General features: G+C 37.2%; 1 protein-coding gene across 2 annotated transcripts in view; it reads left to right on the top strand.

Moving 5' to 3' along the window:
- LOC126272569 (UDP-glucosyltransferase 2-like) overlaps positions 1-19787 on the top strand; it is a 92301-nt gene that overhangs the window by 29936 nt on the left and 42578 nt on the right. For both annotated transcript variants that reach the window (XM_049975490.1, XM_049975491.1), the window contains exon 3: positions 3665-3920. In XM_049975490.1, coding sequence (XP_049831447.1) covers positions 3665-3920 — 256 coding nt within the window. The remainder of the gene's footprint in view (positions 1-3664; positions 3921-19787) is intronic.

Here is a 19787-nt window from a genome sequence, read left to right as displayed (position 1 = left end):
CAAGGCGCCATGACGGTTAAAGCATTCTTCGGCAAGATAATGCGCCATGTCACAAGGGCAGGAGAGTGATGGAATGGTTCGAGGAACATAATGGAGAGTTCCAGTTCGTTGTGCTAGCCTCATAACTCGTCAGTTCTGAACCCAATTGGACACATCTAGGAATTTTACTGAACGTGGCGTCAGAGATCATCGCCATCCTCAATGGTATTCACGGGTATTATGTGACGTTTGTGTGGAGATCTGGTGTAAACACGCTCCCAAAGACCTACCAAGACCACATTGCTTCCATGCCATGACGTGTTGCTGATGCTGTTATCCGTGCAAGGGTGGACATAACAGCTATTAGGTAGGTGGTCATAATGTTCTGGCTGGCCAGTGTATAGTACCTTGCTTGGAGACAGCTCCAAACGCCGTCCTTGCCTGAACGCGCTCGTGGGCGCCTGAAGAGGTGACTGTTTCGATGACTGTCGCCAGAGACACCTAATGGGGCACCGCAGCTCAGGCAGCGTGGATGTAGACACTCTACCCACCATGGCTTCCATCCTGTTGCAATTCCTGCGTGTCTTCTCCTTATTTAGTTTCAGTACCCAGGCCCTGCTGAGAATAGAGCTACAGTCCCAGTTAATGACTACTGTAGGTGATTTGATGTCCTCTCTAATGACGCTGCTCCAGTATTTCGACTGTACTCCACTACCACCGACTTCCTTGGATAAAGTAGTCGAGTGTGACCGTGGTGCTCTCAGCAGCGGTTTTCAAGGTGGGAACTATGTGTCGAATAAGTGTCACATGCAAGTCTCCCACAAATCAAGTCATCGTTGATGCTACCCAACAATGCTCTGATTTTATGGGGTGGTTGGAAGTCAGCCACATCGAATGACGAAGGCGACATGTCTGCTCGCCGACATACTGTTCCCTTTGGACCCTATGAACCGGTAGTGCACCCATTAAGTGTTCTATCGTGACAACTTTCAGAACCGACATCTATCACATCTGTGTCTAAGAAGATGATGAGAACAGCGACCTCTGCAGAAGCCCTCTAGCTGCAGTGTATTGATCAAAACCACACACAATCCTTGGAATGTACACCTTTAGATCTTTGCCCACAAAATGGCTTGCCAATCCTCACCTACCACTGGTGGCTATAGCCCCAGCTGGCTCATGTCCAGAACGCCGCCTACCAGAGATCCACGCACTGCCCACCAGAGCCTGTCCCTGGATGTCAGCTACGGAAGGCCTTCACCTGTGAAGTGAACAAGTCCCTAAGGCACCGTCCCCGCTGCCACCATTTATCCGTGACCCCTGGCAGGGAAGATTGCCGCCACTTCAGCTATGTGGAAACCAATTCAGAGGGTGTCGGCGAAAGAACCTGTTTACCACCCACAAGCAACTCTGCTTCCATCAGTCGCAAGTTCGAAGATCGCGGCAAACACGTCACATAACGATGACCAGTTGTAGACTGCAGAAAGATGTGCCGATCCCAGCGATCGGTTACGCTGTTTAAATAAGACAATGATGGACTATCTGGAAGGAGTAAATCAGACATAACTAGAGCAAAGCAACTGTGTTCACTTCCAGGCTCAAGCTCACCAACCACAAGCTCAGAATTGGTAGTACGGAGGTCAATTGTTGTGACTCACTAGTCTGTGACGTCGCACATAATCAGCACAGACAACAGATATTGTGGCCTGTTGTGTCAGTTGTACCCAATCTTCAAGAGTGATGTACCTTCAGGCAATGTGAAACTGACAATCTGATGTGCCATCATACTTCCAGCAACTTTGTCTGGTTTGGACAGGTGGAAACAGATACTCATATGAAACGATTGTACACTCTTCAAAACAAAACGCATCCAGCTTATAATACACGATTCCCGCTATACTCTCAAGACTCACATTACGAAACATTTACGGCAACCATCCATTTATCAAATCATCCATATGAAACCTATCAGATTTTTCACAGAACAATTATTTTGCGCCACAATCTGGAAGCTTCTTAAAAGACCAAAGAAACCTCTCATATGATACTTTACCGAAGGACGTAAAGTTAAACACTACATACGCAGACTCTATCCCTTCATTTTTCTAGTATACTACAAGTTAATCCGAGATGAGACTAGTGCAGCTTCTGGTTTTTGTATGAGCAACAAACATGAGTTGGGTTGACTGTTCGTATCTCGTCAATTATTGTCACAATGATAAGCCAAAGCACTATGGCCACTGCCTACCGCGACGCTGAGTGCCATCTGGTAGCGTTGCCGGCACGTGATGCTGTAACGAAAGAATGTACGCGGAAAAGACATCGGCGGGGGTCACCTAAACGAAGGTATGGGCTGCAAATGGCGAATTCCACTGGGATAGGGTACTTTGAAGAAGGACAGATTATTATTACGCACAGCCTGTGAACGAGTATCTACAAAACAGCGAAGCTGGTTGAATGTTCAAGTGCTACTGTCGTATACATGTACGGAAAGAGGACAATGAAACTGCTACTAGGCTCCAAAACTGTTCACAGAGCGTGGGGCCCGGAGGCATGATTGCTTTGTAAAGTAGAAGATGGTTATCTGTGGCATCTCTCTGACGAAAGAGTACAGTGTTGGTGCTCAAACATTGTTGAACATGGAGCTCCGTGGTAGGCCACCCCTACATGTTCACATGTAGACGCAACGACACCGTTAGTTACTATTGCAGTGGCACAGGATCATCGGGATTCGACCGTCGATCAATGGAAACTTGTCGGCTCATCGGGTGAATCACATTTTTGCTACAAGATGCAGCTGGAGGTCTCCAAGTACACCGTCATCGAGGTGAATGACGGCTCGAAACGTGCAGCGCGCCACTGAAGTTGGCTGGTGGGAGCAGGAGACATTCTCCTGCCCTTGCGTGGGACCTGTGGTAATAATCGAGGATGCATCCCGTCATGCTTGATGTCTTCCTGACAGCAATGTCATCTTTCCGTAGTACAACTGACCGTGACTCGGAGCCAGAAGCGAGCTACAGTGATCTGAGGAGCTTTATGCTGAACTCTCGTCGATGTCTCGGGGACCAAATTCGCCTGATGTAAGTCTTATGGAACCTATCTGGGTCGCCATCGAGCACCATCGCCGCGTACACAAATCAGCGGCCTCTTATTTATGCGTAGACATCTACTGCCACATACCTCCACAAACCTACCAACAAACTCTCGGATAACTGTTACTGAGAATCAGACCGACAAACACGTTATCAAGCAGGTTGTCATAATGCTGTAGCTCATCAGTGTACTTTATGCTGGTGCTTGGACACAAGCCTCACCTCATTTTTGGGCAATGACCTCCATTTTGCAATTCTAATTGTGTGTAACGTCATAAATTCTTTATTTGTGCTCAGAGCCATTTGAACCATTTTTTGGAGAAACCTTATCTTTCTTTGTTTCCGTCCTCGGCAGGATTGCAGCTGAAGCAGACACATCTACTGTCGAGCAAACCCTGCTTTAGAGATCTACTTTCAAATGATGTGTAGCTTATTCCGATTCAGTTTACTTTGCAGGATTTGTAGCCATTTGAAACTGATTCTGTATTTTTGACTTAACCTTTAGTTGTCTGTTAATGCTTGTATCACAGTAATATACTTCCACTGCAGCCACTGTTAAGGGACAACTGACCGATTAAGTTGATGTTCGACAGGAGCGGCCAGAAGCAGTTCGACTTGGTGATCGTACACGCTTTAACGATCGACTGCTTCGACCCTTTCACACACCTGCTCGGTGGAGTGCCGCTGGTTGCCGTTTCCACCAACGTGATGACGCCCTGGTGCAGCGACAGGGTTGCCAACCCACACAACCCCGCCTACGTCGGCACTTACTTCCTCCCATACGAGACCGCCAACATGGGTTTCTATGAACGCTTTCTCAACACCGTCTATCATCTGTTTGTTAAATTTGTAAGTAGAGATTAGTTGTAACGAGTGCTATCCCAGTGCACTACATGTGGCTACTGGACTAAGGTTATCTGCGATTTCCCTAAATCTTTTGATATAAATAATCACACAGTTTAAATCAAAAAGGATAGGGATGATATCTGATCAATGCCTGATACTAATCAGTTTGCTTCACCTATAGTGACTTCCCTCTCGTCTATCAGTAGTAGCAGTAGTAGTAGTACAATTGGTACTAGTACCACCAGTAGTTTTGTTCATATGTGGTTCAGTTTTACAAGGTTATAAAATATAATAAAAACATAATTTAGATACATGGAAATAATGAAATTAATTAATGGCAGATAAGTAAATAGTAAAGATCTGATATGAAACTGGAATTTTTATTACTGTCTCTCATAAAATTTTTCGGCGTGTCGGACAAGCACAATACGCTGAGCTCTCCCTGTAAATGGCTAAAAAATCTTTTCATATTAATTCCACATGAACGAAATAGTATTTCTCTTCTTGTTGATTTATGCTTGCCAATTAATAATACTACATCTGAATGCTGTATCCACCTACAAAATCTTGAACGCATCCTTTATATTGTGGCAATCGGATGCTCGTGATAACTCTGAAGTACACATGGGGGCTTCTTCGTTTTATATATATTGCAATACTACTTGGAATAATGACTCACACAACTTTTCACTAGTAAAATTATACTATATTCTTCCTTCGATACACATCAAAAACAGAGACATTTTAGCTATTCTCACAACCAAAATAGCTACAGCCGATTACGCTCAAAAATAACATGCGTCTTCCTTCCTTAATTAACAGAGAACGAGTCATTCCTTACACTGAGGAACAGGAGCTTCTGTTCTTTTAACATTTTAAAATCAAAAATTCATGACACTATGCTACCGGTTCAAATTTTCTCTTCGCCTTGAAGGAAACGAAAACATACACTCCTGGAAATGGAAAAAAGAACACATTGACACCGGTGTGTCAGACCCACCATACTTGCTCCGGACACTGCGAGAGGGCTGTACAAGCAATGATCACACGCACGGCACAGCGGACACACCAGGAACCGCGGTGTTGGCCGTCGAATGGCGCTAGCTGCGCAGCATTTGTACACCGCCGCCGTCAGTGTCAACCAGTTTGCCGTGGCATACGGAGCTCCATCGCAGTCTTTAACACTGGTAGCATGCCGCGACAGCGTGGACGTGAACCGTATGTGCAGCTGACGGACTTTGAGGGAGGCCGGGTGGACGTACCGCCGAATTGCTCAACACGTGGGGCGTGAGGTCTCCACAGTACATCGATGTTGTCGCCAGTGGTCGGCGGAAGGTGCACGTGCCCGTCGACCTGGGACCAGACCGCAGCGACGCACGGATGCACTCCAAGACCGTAGGATCCTACGCAGTGCCGTAGGCGACCGCACCGCCACTTCCCAGCAAATTAGGGACACTGTTGCTCCTGGGGTATCGGCGAGGACCATTCGCAACCGACTCCATGAAGCTGGGCTACGGTCCCGCACACCGTTAGGCCGTCTTCCGCTCACGCCCCAACATCGTGCAGCCCGCCTCCTGTGGTGTCGTGACGGGCGTGAATGGAGGGACGAATGGAGACGTGTCGTCTTCAGCGATGAGAGTCGCTTCTGCCTTGGTGCCAATGATGGTCGTATGCGTGTTTGGCGCCGTGCAGGTGAGCGCCACAATCAGGACTGCATACGACCGAGGCACACAGGGCCAACACCCGACATCATGGTGTGGGGAGCGATCTCCTACACTGGCCGTACACCTCTGGTGATCGTCGAGGGGACACTGAATAGTGCACGGTACATCCAAACAGTCATCGAACCCATCGTTCTACCATTCCTAGACCGGCAAGGGAACTTGCTGTTCCAACAGGACAATGCACGTCCGCATGTATCCCGTGCCACCCAACGTGCTCTAGAAGGTGTAAGTCAACTACCCTGGCCAACAAGATCTCCGGATCTGTCCCCCATTGAGCATGTTTGGGACTGGATGAAGCGTCGTTTCACGCTGTCTGCATGTCCAGCACGAACGCTGGTCCAACTGAGGCGCCAGGTGGAAATGGCATGACAAGCCCTTCCACAGGACTACATCCAGCATCTCTACGATCGTCTCCATGGGAGAATAACAGCCTGCATTGCTGCGAAAGGTGGATATACACTGTACTAGTGCTGACATTGTGCATGCTCTGTTGCCTGTGTCTATGTGCCAGTGGTTCTGTCAGTGTGATCATGTGATGTATCTGACCCCAGGAATGTGTCAATAAAGTTTCCCCTTCCTGGGACAATGAATTCACGGTGTTCTTATTTCAATTTCCAGGAGTGTAAAAGCAAGAAATGCACATGAAATGGACATGTAATGGTATTGAAACTTTCTGGCAGATTAAAAGGATTTGTCACACCGGAACTGTGGGTCCCAGGTTTGAGTTCCTGCCCGCCAGAAAGATTCTGATCAGTGCACACTCTGCTGCTGAATGAAAATTCATTGTAGATGTCATTCTATAATAGTTTAAAGAGATGGATATCGTGGTAAGTTGCAGAACAGCGCTGTATTGGTTAGGGCTGGACAATATGATCTTGTGTACGAAATCACACGAACTCATATAACTGATGAAAGACATTTACTAGCCTGGAAGTTCGATGTATGGCAGTCTGACTGGGACACTAGAAGCACTGCTGGGCATCTTTACAATACATTCCCAAACATAAGGAACAGTCCATTACTCGAGGTATGGTGCACTTATTTACAGGTCACGCTCCATATACCAAACATTTGCATTGAATGGGACATGATAACACACCAATTTCTGAATGTGCAGAGGTAGGTTCCGCTGACCATACCTATCTCAGATACCCCCTTTTTTAGGTAAAGGCAGACTGTAGTCAGTGTGATTCAGATCTGCAAGCAATTGTAAGTGATCAAAACTTGTGGACTACAGTTAATATGATTGCACATAGAATATAAAAAAAGCAACCGCTTAACTATCGCTCTATAAGATCAAATGGATGTGACAACAGATCAAAAGAAGCGTTTCCTCCATTATAGATAATGATAGGCACATACAAATTTAACTAAGAGAAACATTAAAATACAGATATACATAAATAAGGAATATTTTTAAAAAAGGAAGGAAAGAAAGAATGGTATGGCCACCCGCACATCTATGCATAGACTTGAGGATTTTGAAGGCTTGCACATACCAGTGTGGGCAATGTAGAATAAGTCGCAACATTAGTTTTAGATCTAGGTATACTTGTAGTTAATCGACAAAACTCCAGTTGTTCTGAGGCTGCCAGTAACATATCTAGCGCTGGATGTTTTCATGTGGAACTTGAGTTAATTCCTTATGTTTTATGTTTTTTAATTGATTCTCATTTCCAATTTTCTATTTTATCTTTTCGTTAATATTATAAATGGTTGCTCTTAACATAATTTATTCTACATAGAAATAGAAGTCGTTGTATGTCACCACAATTATTGAATATGTATGACCTGTTTAGAGCTTCCAGATAACAGGTAAACAATTCATGGCAAGAAGGTAACTTCAAAAAAAAGAAAGTTTACGAAAAAACGTAATTCGTACATACAGACAGCTACATCCTTAAAAGTTTGGGAATGGTGAGATGTGTGGTCAGCTGTGTTCTTATTGTTAGGAATATTTCACAATCTGCCTGATCCTATTTAAGAAAACCGTCGAATTCAAGGTCAGTCGATCAACAACACGGCAACCTCGTTCAGTTAATTGCTACAGTAAAATACAGTTTTATTTATACACTCTTGCAAGGAAGTTTTTTCATATGTAAGAAGCCAATAGTACACTGTTCATTCATTTCTTTGCAGTACACCGATAACTGCACAGACTGGATGCTAGTACCCACACTGTCAACTGACATAACTACCTTGGCGATGATGTTTTTGCTTCTGTTTCGTGTATCACAACTTCCAATTATTTTGCCTTAAAAACTGATAGTACACCACTACACAGTTAGCAAGGTACTGCTATGAAGATATCTGGTAAAGGCAATAAGATGTTATTGATATCCAATGAGGAGATGTGATGTTAACTTTTGCAGAAAAATGAACGTTCTAGTGCAGAAATGTGTTGTGGAGAGAAGTAAAAATATACATCGTTTGGTTTCGAAGCTCTATCAATAACTGTGTTTGCAGTCAACATTGCAGTACCTCGAGTCCTGCTGTTATGAAAACATTTGTTGGTGATAAATGACCAAACATTTTTCAGCACCTTTGTGTCATCGTCAGAGGGTGCTTTTATTCAGTTCTGTAAAATGTAAACTGTTTTAGTAATAATGATTCTAACGATGTTAGACTTAAAATCGTTTCTCACTGTTGTTGATATTACCTTAATTTTCGTACATTTGTTCTCATACCAGTTTGGGAATTGATTTTAAACTTGTTTAACTTTTCTCATCCTCTGAATGTGCGAAAAGGTAGTTGAAATTTTGCGCAAAACAGCACTGAGAACAACCGAACATCACCTGGGACTGGACACGCAGATTCAGCATAAAAACTGCGTTTTATAAAGTGAAAAATTATATCTTACGTAAATCTCCCCAAAAACATGTATTGTCGTTGTCTGTGTTTTACCACAACAGCTGAGAATACAAATTATGGCTGAAGATTCGAAATTAAATGTATGAATTCGCAAAATATGGTAGTGAAGTATTTTTTGCACAAGAAAATTAAATTTTTAAGTTAAGTAGCAGAATTTACTCACGATGGCACGAAGGTCCCGCAACATGTAATAAACAATAGTAGTTTGCATAACAGGAGACTTCAAATCAGCAAGAAAATAAAGGTGTTTTATTTTTATTGATTTGTGTTACATTCTTTAATCAAAGCTTTACTCTGTGTGAGCTGAGCAACATTTCACTTTAAGGAATGCACTTCGTAAGAAGTTTTCTTCAATGATCTCTTAAATACCATTAGGCAGTTTATTGTACTATTTTTTCCTCAGTAGTAAGTGCTGTTTCGAGTTTTAGATTTATTCTTTCTCTGTTTATGTAAGTTATGTCTAAATACATGGTCAGTGATGGAGTCATATGTTCAGCTTTGAATGTGCACAAGTACTGATAATCTAATTTGGTATAATGAAAACATATTAACGCATATTCACAGCGATTTACTGATTTTCGTTATTTGCCGATGGTGTTGTTCTTTAGTTTGGAAACTGTATTTTTTTTGTGCATTTGTTACAAAGAAAGAGTGTTGGACATACAGCATTTAACTTGAAGACATGGGACATTACACAGTGATGACAATACTCTTAGGGGACTTCTGTGATGATAGTTTTTGCAAATATCTTTGTACAGCTTCACCACTCCAGTAAACAAATTAGCATTCGTTACATAAGGTATATAGTGGCTTCATATACGTTTATCATTATCATTTTCACTCATCTAACAGAAATTGAAGGTACTTTCTTTCATAAGTGCTAAACCTAAATTTGTAGCATAATGACGTATTGTAAACTTCCTTTATGGTTTTATTTTCTTTGTCTGCAAATAGGTCCCCATTTTTCTTCACAGTGGGTGTCCTATTATGGTCGTTACGAAAAGAAATTTTTCCCTTGTGTCGCAACTATTTAGAAATAATTGATGAAGCTCAGGAATATTGATTGTCCTAATACACTAAACAGCCAGAACATTATGACCCTCGACGTACTATCGATATAAATCCTCCCCTGGCGATAGCAGCGTCACCTGGTGGGGAATGACTTCTAGTCAGACACATGGACAGTGCATGTACTATCAGTGGGGGGGGGGGGGGGGGGGCTGCCCACTTGTAGAATGGGGATGGCGCGTGATCTGTCTTTGTCTGACTGAGGACAGATTGTGATGGCCAAGAGGCTCGGGACGAGCATTTCGGAAACTGCAAGACTTTTCAGATATTCGAGAAATACCATGGTGAGTGTTTTCAACACATGCCGAAAACAAGGTGAAAGCAGTCCAGGGTTGGGCAGCCACCCCTCATGATCGATGTCGGATTCATAAAACAGGAGAGGTGATGAACTGTGGGGGGACTAATATCACACCTTAGCGTTGGGCAGAGTACAAGTGTGTCTGAAAATACACTGCACTGAACACTCCTAAAGATGGGCCTCCGCAGCCGACGAATCGTGCATGTCCCAATGTTATCATCATGACATTGGCTACGACACTGGACGTTGGCGCAATGGCAGTGCTTTTCAGGGTCTCATGAACCCCGCAACCTTCTTCATCATGCAGATGGGAGAGTGCGAATCCGTCGTCTTCCACGAGAACAGTTCCTTGACACCTGTACAGCTGGCGGCGGCTCCATTATATCCTGTGGAACATTCACGTTGATATCCATTGGTACAATGGAGCGCGTGCATTTCATCATAATGCCTAAGGGGTAACCTACACACCATGTACACCCCTTGATGACGATCACGTTTACCCACGGCAATGGAATTTTTCAACAAGATAATGTCCCGTATTACAAGGCAAGGAGTGTGATGGAATAGCCCGAGAAACGCAGTGATGAACTCCAATTTATATGCCGGCCCTCGAACTTTCCAGATTGGGGATCCGATCGAACACATTTGTTGGTGTGATTGAATGTGGTGCTGTAGCTCATGCCCGCCCCCCCTCCGCCCACCCCCCACCCCTGGAATTTATGGGAATTAGTTGTCCTATGTATGCAGCTCCCTCCAATGACCTGCGAAGACTTCCTTGCTTCCATGCCATGATGCGTTGCCACTGTCATCCGAGCCGGCCTTCTGTAGCCAAGCGGTTCTAGGCGCTTCAGTCCGGAACCGCACAGCTGCTACTGTCGCAAGTTCGAATCCTGTGGTCGAAATGTTCTGGTTGATCAGTGTATGCTTATGGAAACTTGTGTTGTCGTATTTTGGTTGTGATAAGTGCTTGACTGTTGTTTGAGATTTGCGGTATCACAGCCCTTTCTGGTAACTATGATCAGAACTATTCGTTAGCTATTCCAGTTGTATTAAAAGCGATTCCTAAACATTCAGCCATAAATTTATGTATTTCCTTCAATAGCCAATTTTCTCGTATATGGTGAATGTATCAACAAAACTGTCAGGCAGCTTTGCTCCAAGGAAAAGTGTTTATATCTATGGATACAGGTATCAAGTGTGGTGGGCAGGTACTGTAGGTCTTCAGTCACCTCTTATTGGTCAAGTACCTGTGCTGACAAAACTGTCCACGATCTGTCATTAAGATCAGTCTCAGGTTACACAAAGTAGTAGCAACAAGGTGAGCCATTCTGGCTTACGTTTGGAATAATTTAGAGTGGCCCATAGAATTTTAAATCTTGGGGACCAGTCGAGGATTTGCTGCCCCTTGGACAGAATTCCTGTCCGCGGCTTATAAACTTCACCCACCTCAATTGATCTTCATCATCTTTAACAGAGCTTTCTCTTACCATGTTATATGCTACTGCAGTAATGTGCGCTGTTGCTAGAGGCAAGTGCAAAGCCGACGCATGGAAACAAGTATAAATGTTAACACATTGAAATCTTCCAAGCTGTAGGGCCGTTAACATGTTGAACATCGGCGAATGTACTGTTGTGCCAAGAACTCGAACCACACAATGTCTCCTGACAAACTCTCTCACACGAAACATATATCAAGACCGACTGACTGTAAATAATCTGTTGTTAATTCCATCATTTCATGGGAGGTCGCCAAACGATATATGACAGCATTCCTGTAGTATTCTGATTTTAAGATTAATTCTGAACGAAATTTGACAAAAAACTTACAAAACTCTGTCTTAGTAAAGTAAAATAGCTAATATTTTCTCTCGTCTTGAATCGGATTCCAACAATAATCTGTCAACCTAATTTTCTACCTCTCTATGATGGATATGTCTTTAAGATATCTTTCAACCTGTTCAAGCGATAAATTATCAAAAATCTAAGTAATCGATCGCTTCTTTGTTGAGAAACAATGCTGCTCTCCGCCAAGGACGCTTCATGTTCACGTAAATTGATTTTTGGTCATGACTATCCCACTCGCAAAGGAAAAATCTGATCTATGAGTAAACTTGTTGCATTGACAATAATGTACCGTTTAATGATTTACTGTACCACAGTGTCGCTCCATGTTTTCTATATGTGTTCACTGTGTTACAATGGATTTAGCACACAGCTCAAGATACTGTAACATATTTTAGTCGAACTGGCTTCGCCAACTAGGTCAGAGAGCATTGTAATCACCTTTCCACTATGGAGTAGAAATGCCTACCTTCTTGTTTTCGACGTACCTGTAGTCTCAAGTCCTGTGTGATGTGCTGAAAATCAGACTTGACTATGATATTAGATTTACTGTTGTAACTGTCCTCAGTAGACAGACAGCTACGACTTCATACGACGAAAGACGAACTCTGACGCCTTCTAACGTTGTTGTCACGTAGCAGTTACGAAGTACAAAGGGCTACTGGCTGTACAGAGGTTACGTGACTGAATGCAACAATCGTCAACAGACCAGTGGAAGAACAATGCCATACAGATTTACACAAAGTAGCATAGCTCACGAAATAGCCGTGCCTATTACATGTCTTTAGTAGTTATACAACAGACTAACCTGATGTCTAGCATTCTTCTGTAGCACAACTTTATTGAACCTGTTATTCTCTTCTTCTTTGTACTCTTTAAAAAGCACTTTTCATTATTACAAAGGCTGCACTCCAAATAAATACTTTCAAAAAATACCTTGTAACAACGAAATTTGTGTTATATCATTATGTTAGAAAATTTCTCTTTTCGGGATAATCTGTTAATGTGCAATTGCTATTGACAAACAGCAATTTATGCATGATTTACGTCGTTTATTAACAGATACTTTGCTGCCCAAATAGTAAAACTTATCTGAACTCAAAAGGTCTACTGCCATCTCTCCATAAAGGGTTAGTATTCACTAAATAGAGGTGTCACAGGATTTGGGTACTGCGATGTTTCCGTACGTCTGGCTAAGGTTAGCCATTTATATGCGCTCATCCGGTGATAGATTGGGTAGAAAATCGAATGAAGGGTAGTGGTTTTTAAGGGCAGAGGTAAGTAAAGTGCCAATGGAAAAAATTCCTCTGCGATAGTTACGTCGGGTAGTAAGAGCAGTAGCGGATGTCTTGCTGACTGCGATAGGTTATGGAATGGTAGGTTATGTTAAAAGCGGGTATCATACAATCGGATACCACATCATACCAAGTCTCATCATAAGAGATCAGTCCTAGACGGTGCTGCAGCACAGAGTGCTGCAATTTGAGTTGGGAGAGCCCCTACCACGCTGTCAGTGATGACATCGCGTGGGCTAGGGCCCAGACTGTCCATCGGTGTCTGGCGGAGTAGTTTAATTTTGTAGGTTCTGGACCACTAGACCAGTCGTATAAAAAATAAAAAATTACTCGTTAACACTGGCAATAATTGATCTAATAATCCAGAACCTACAAAATTTAACTAATTTCCCTTTTACCTAATAAAATAATATAATAATAACTATAACAAAAATTTATTTCACATGCATCCCCCACAGGTGAATGACATACGTATATAACAAATGAAGTATGTAAAATTATTTACTTTCTCCTTTAGGAACCATAAGATTATTATGAGCTGTTGTTTGTAAATCTTTTTTGAAGCAAGATTTATTTACAGTTCTACCACATTCATAAGTAGTGATTAATTAAATTGTATTATTTAACAGAGTAAATTATAGTAAATTATAAATGGACAAGAAAAAATGGACAACAAATTATAATAACCAAACGATTTATCTATATAATAATACTATTTGTAGCACAACGACATGTATTAGTAAACAGAGTAAATTTTAGTAAATTATAAAAGGACAGCAAAAAGTGGACAACAAATTATAATAACCAAACGATTTATCTAAAATACAATACTATTTATCTAAAAAATAATACGATTTGTAACACAAATTACACGTATTAGTTAACAGAAGTAAATTTTAGTAAATTATAAATGGACAACAAATTATAATAAACAAAAGAATATATTTAAAATACAATAAGATTTATCTAAAAAATAATACAATTTATAGCACAACAACAAGTATTAGTTAACAGAAGTAAATTTGAGTAAATTATAAATGGAAAACAAAAAAGGGCAACAATAACAACATAAAAATAAATTAGTTGACACAGATAAATTGCATTGTTACTGTAAGTAAAATGCATTAGTTAACAAAAGACAATTTTAATAAATTATAAATGGTCAAAAAAATCGACAACACTATTATATTTTATATTATTAAATGCAGAGTATAGAGCAAATTCTTTTTTTTTAAAAAGTGTATAAATAATTATCAACTTAATAGATATTATAAAACAATAAAATTAAGAATGATAACACACTGAACCATACAAATGATGTAAAACAGTATACTAGATGTCAAACGAGTGGAAAGTGAAACAGAATATGGAAAATAATTAGGTAAACCTAGATCAATTTGTAAAAAATGTTTAAATGCTGATCATATTAGCAGATATTCTATTAAAATGGGTAATATGCTGAATACTATGGCAGAAATGCAGGACAGAAAACAACAAAATGAACAAAATTGTATGGACAACAACGAATAAAATGAACAAAAGTGTATGGACAACAAAGAACAAAATGAACAAAATTATATGGACAGCAACATATATGCAATTCATGTAATATTAAAAAGAATTTAGATTGTTTTGCAAGAAATCATATATGTAAGAAAATCGCATCGCTATGCTTTCAGGTACCTAGTTTCAGCTACTTTTTTATTTTTATATTTTATTAACAGTTTCCACTTCTAGCTACTTTTTGCAAGTCTAATGTTTATTTATATCCCTAAATGGAAGTGAAAATAAAATATGTGCCACAAATTTAAAAAATATTCCATAACAAAACTCTTGGGAAATAAAGGAAACCCAACTAACGAAAGATTTGGCTTATGGTTACTTACCAACAATTTAAATAATAACAATCTTGTTGCAAATATAGAAGATATAATACGGAACCATTTAGCGATAATATTATGGTAATTAAAATAACACATATTATAGATTAGGATGGAGAAATGAATAACAGCAAATTTCTTGTAAAGAAGGAAGCATGTGGAAATTTTATTTATTTATTTATTTATTTATGCATTTATTTTACCTGGCAAGATTAGGGCCTTCAGGCCCTCTCTTACACCTAACCAGGCATACTCAGATTGAACGAGTTACAGTTACTAAATAACATTAAGAACATTTAACGTATTATGCAGTTTTGATGTCAAATGAAAAAAATTTGAGATTATAACAGTAGTACAATGATAGTTATAACAATAAAAATAATTATAACAATCAACGATAATAATGATAATAATAATGATAATAGTAATAATAATAATAATAATAATAATAATAATAGTGACTAAGTATATGAAAGTAAACATACATTTCTTTTGTGAATGTCAGTTAGTTGGGAATTTTCTCGTTATATTCTTGCAGCTTGTGAGTTATTCTCATCGAGCAGAGCCATAAGACGATAGAATGGGGTGAAAGAGATATATAAGAGGTAGATAGGTTTGAGGAAGAGAAAAAGAATGGTAAAATTCGAAGCCGTGATGGAGAGAAGAAAGAAAGAGATGTTAGGGGCACAACAATGGTGGCTATACCGTCCCTAATATGTAAGTTTTGAGTTCCCTCTTGAATGTTGAGTAGTTCTGGATAAGACGCAGATCACATTTTTTTTAAAAATTAGATTTCCTGCATTTAATTTAGCAAGACATAGAGTTAAAGCAAAAATTCCTTGTTTATTAGAATCCAATATACAAACAATTAAAGGAACCAAATTATTTATTAACAAAGATATAAAAATTATAGAAAAAAGTATAATAATTCTGTTGTTATTCCTTACAAAATAGAACTAGCAGATGTTAAACTAGATACACTTTTAAGAGAACTACCAGAAATATTAGAAGAACTTAAAAAGGAACACTTTAATTATTGTATTTAGACATAACCCAAGATTTTGAAGGAATTTTTAACAAGGAAGAACTGATAGAATACTTATGAAAATTTTAATTTTAGAATGCAAGGACAATATATAGAAAATTGTAATATAATAGTTAGCAACAATAATTCTGTTTGCAAAGGTTGTTTAACATGAATTAATTCTAATTCTAGAGTTAAAATCTATTTGCAAATTAACAAGCCCTGGAGTAAATAAACAACTAAGAAACCACATAATAGAATTTTTAAATTGCCCAGATAAAAGATTAAAAGAAACATTTTCATCCAGTTTAGCTAAAGAAATTGGAATTACAAGATTAGAAGCAACAATTTATAATTACATTATTCCAGATTTCCAAAAAGAACAAGAATTTGATCCATTAACAGATTGTTTAGAACTAATAACTAATAACAGCAAATATTTCGAAAAGTCTCCATTTTATTCTGTTCCACTAACTAAAATTTTGCAAAAATTAACTGATTCGTTAGAAAAAAGTTGTTGCATTATTTTTAATGATCTTATATATTATGTATATTTGTGAAACAGAAATACTAACAACTTAACAGGAATACAAATAAAAATTGAAGCAGATAATAAAGAAGAAAGAGAAAAATTAGTTAAATTTCTTTTATCTGCATTTAGTTTTAACTTGTTACCTATTAACTGCATAAAGATTTTCCAAGAAACAGAAAATGTAAGTTTTGTAAAACAAACATGCTTTATAAAATCTGGAGAAACATATTTTGAAAATGAATGCTTTGTTTTCTGCAATACCCAAAGAAATAAACATCAAAGAATTGGGATTAATGAAGACAAACAATATTATTCCATTTGTATCTAGAAAAATAATAAATGCAACTGATAAACTGTTTCCACATTCCATTAAAGCAATCGAACCAATTAATAAACCATATTTACAATCCACTAAAAACGAGAAGAACTAGAAAATTTAAATATACAAGAATGAAAGCTAGAATATTTAGATAAAACACAATCTTTAAAGGAAGAATACAAAAATACTTCAGAAAAATAACAAAAAATAAGAGCAACAGAAGAAGAAATTAAAAATTATTTTAAACAACAGTGGATACATTTCCGTAAAGTGGAGTTTGTAATATTGATGCTTTTATGGTAAACGATAAAAACAAGTTTACGTATGTTGGCATATTCAGTGAACAAAGTGGCAAAAAATCTGCATATATTGTTAAAAGTTACAATAAAAATACATTTATAGAAATTAAGAAAGATAGGTATATTCTTAAAAAAGAAGGATTCCATATAACAGTCTTTGACAAGAATTAGAAACTTTTTACTATCCAAAGCAAGAATTATTTTCAGAAATAAAAACAGATGGTTTTACTACTTTTAATGGACATTTGTTATCTAAAATAATTTGCTTAAAAACTAAAACTATTTTCGAAGACTAAGATAGTTCATTGTATAAAGAAGAAGATAAAGAATTAATTGAAAATATAAAAATGGGTCAAATACTACGAAATATAAAAATTAAAAATTGTAAACGTTTAGAAGTTCTAGAAGTGGGTTACAACTAATTATTTCCAAGATTAAAATCTAAAAATATCGAGGAAAAGATAGATATATTTTAAATTTGAAAATGTACCAGATTGTTATTGTTCCAATTATTGGTTGGAAGAAGAAATTAAAAATAAAAATAATGATTTAAATTACAAGATTAAAGTTAAACTCGATAGAATTAAAACAACACCAAATTAACATAGGGAATGATTAGAGTTTGCTGTCTAATTGTTATGTGCTATATATTTTATGTAACTCTTTTAATTTTTTCGAATTTATCTGGAATAACTATATTATTCTTTTTAAAAAAGTCTAAAATTAATGGTGGATATTCGTAATTAAGTCCAACTAAAGTTGCTATATATTTACTAATGTAGTATTTTCCATAAGTATAAATAGGATAACTTAGATTTCCATCCTCTGCAGAATAAATATGGTAAACATTTTATCCTATAACTAAATAATAACAGATACCATTCTTTTCCTAAAGTTTTCTTAGTTATGTAAACAAATACATAATTAATTTATCCACTTAATCTAAATAAATTTATTTATAACTTATTAAAAATCTAGTAGTAAATGGAAGAAGACAGAAACGCTCAAATTATAGATCTATGTTTCAAAGTAAAGTGCATTACCAAGAAACAAAAGAAAAATTAAATAATTTATTACATGAAGAATACAAAATAGAATGTTTAGATTAAGTTTTACTTAAAAATGGTTGCTCAAAAATTACAGTTTATGACAAGGAGAAGAATGCTTTTGTAGAATTAATAGATTTAAATAAACGAAATAGAAACAAATATATAAAGATCCTTAAAGGAATTAACAAATGTTACTTGGAAAAAAACGATTTGGATTCTAATGAAGAAAGTGATAAAGATAAAGAAAATTACTATAAAGACGATTATCCAAATAAAGTAGTTGTAAAAGAACACAATGGTGGACGAATTTACAGAAGAGGGTTTTAAATTATTATATATTTTGCCATATTTTAGGTAGTTTGTTATAATTGTTTGTCTATTGACATACATTCTACGCAACAGCAGTCATTGTTCCAATAAATTTTGTAATGATGTTGGAGGAAGATGGATATAAATTAATTATACTTGGAACAAAGATCACTTAAAGTCGAAATGACCGTAAAATAAATAAATGTTAAAGAAATGTGAAACAAATTTTAAACTAATTTTTGAGGTCGCGCTTTGCGCGACTAAAATATTAGCAAAATTAACGTTTTATGTTAACACATGTTTACATGTATATATTTATATGTTAATTTTAATATTAACATTAATATATGTTTACATTTTTATTTTAATGTTAATGTTAATGTTTAACATTTAATGTTTATTTAATGAATGTTGGTTGTTATAATTTATGTTTAGTGTTTGTGTTTAACTTAACATGCAAAATTAGTTTAAAAATAGTTTAAAATTTATTTGTTATGCTGCATTTCAAATTTAATTGATTTTTATTCCATGTTTAATTAATTAATCTTAGTTTAAAGTTTAATTAATTTATCTTTGTTCTAAGGTTAATTAATTTATTCAGAAGGCACAGTAGATTATGCTAAAATTTTTGTCTCGCAATATGTGACCTCAGAAATTAGTTTAAACTCTGTTTAACATTTGTTTAATAATTATTTGTGTTACTGTTATTTGGAATGTAATTGATCTTTGTTACAAATTTATTTAATTTATCTCAGTTTTCCTCCAAATTTACTGGCACAAAGACTCGTATTGCGTAGCATGCATGTAATTGAAAAAGTAATTATAACAAACTACCTATTATACTGTAAAAAAATATCATAATTTTGGTATCAGTAAAACAACTCTAACTAAAAATATTGTAAAATATATAAAAATTAAACCCTTCTGTTGTAAATTAGTCAACCATTGTGTTATTTTACAACTTCTTTATGTGGAAAATCGTCTTTACCTTATTTATCGCTATCTTCTTCTTTGGTTTCTTCGTTAGAATCCAAATCGCTTTCTTCTAAATAAGATTTGTTCGTTGCTTTAAGAATCTTGTTTATATATCTGTTTCAACTTCGTTTATTTAAGTCTTTTAATTCTAAAAAAGCCTCTTTTTGTTTCCTGTAAACTGTAATATTTACACAACCATTTTTAAGTAAAACTAAATCTAAACATTCTCTTTAGTATTCTTCATCTAACAAACTATTTAATTTTTCTCTTGTACCTTGGTAATGCATTTTATTCTTAGAAAATGGATCTATAGTTTTAGCGTTCCTGTCTTCTTCCATTTACTGTAACAGATTTTTATTAAGTTGGATAAAGATTGATTTTGAAT

The sequence above is a fragment of the Schistocerca gregaria genome, chromosome 5, assembly GCF_023897955.1.
Source record: "Schistocerca gregaria isolate iqSchGreg1 chromosome 5, iqSchGreg1.2, whole genome shotgun sequence".
Classification (NCBI taxonomy): domain Eukaryota; kingdom Metazoa; phylum Arthropoda; class Insecta; order Orthoptera; family Acrididae; genus Schistocerca; species Schistocerca gregaria.
The sequence above is the reverse complement of the archived record's forward strand: the minus strand, read 5'-3'. Positions and strand labels throughout refer to the sequence as shown.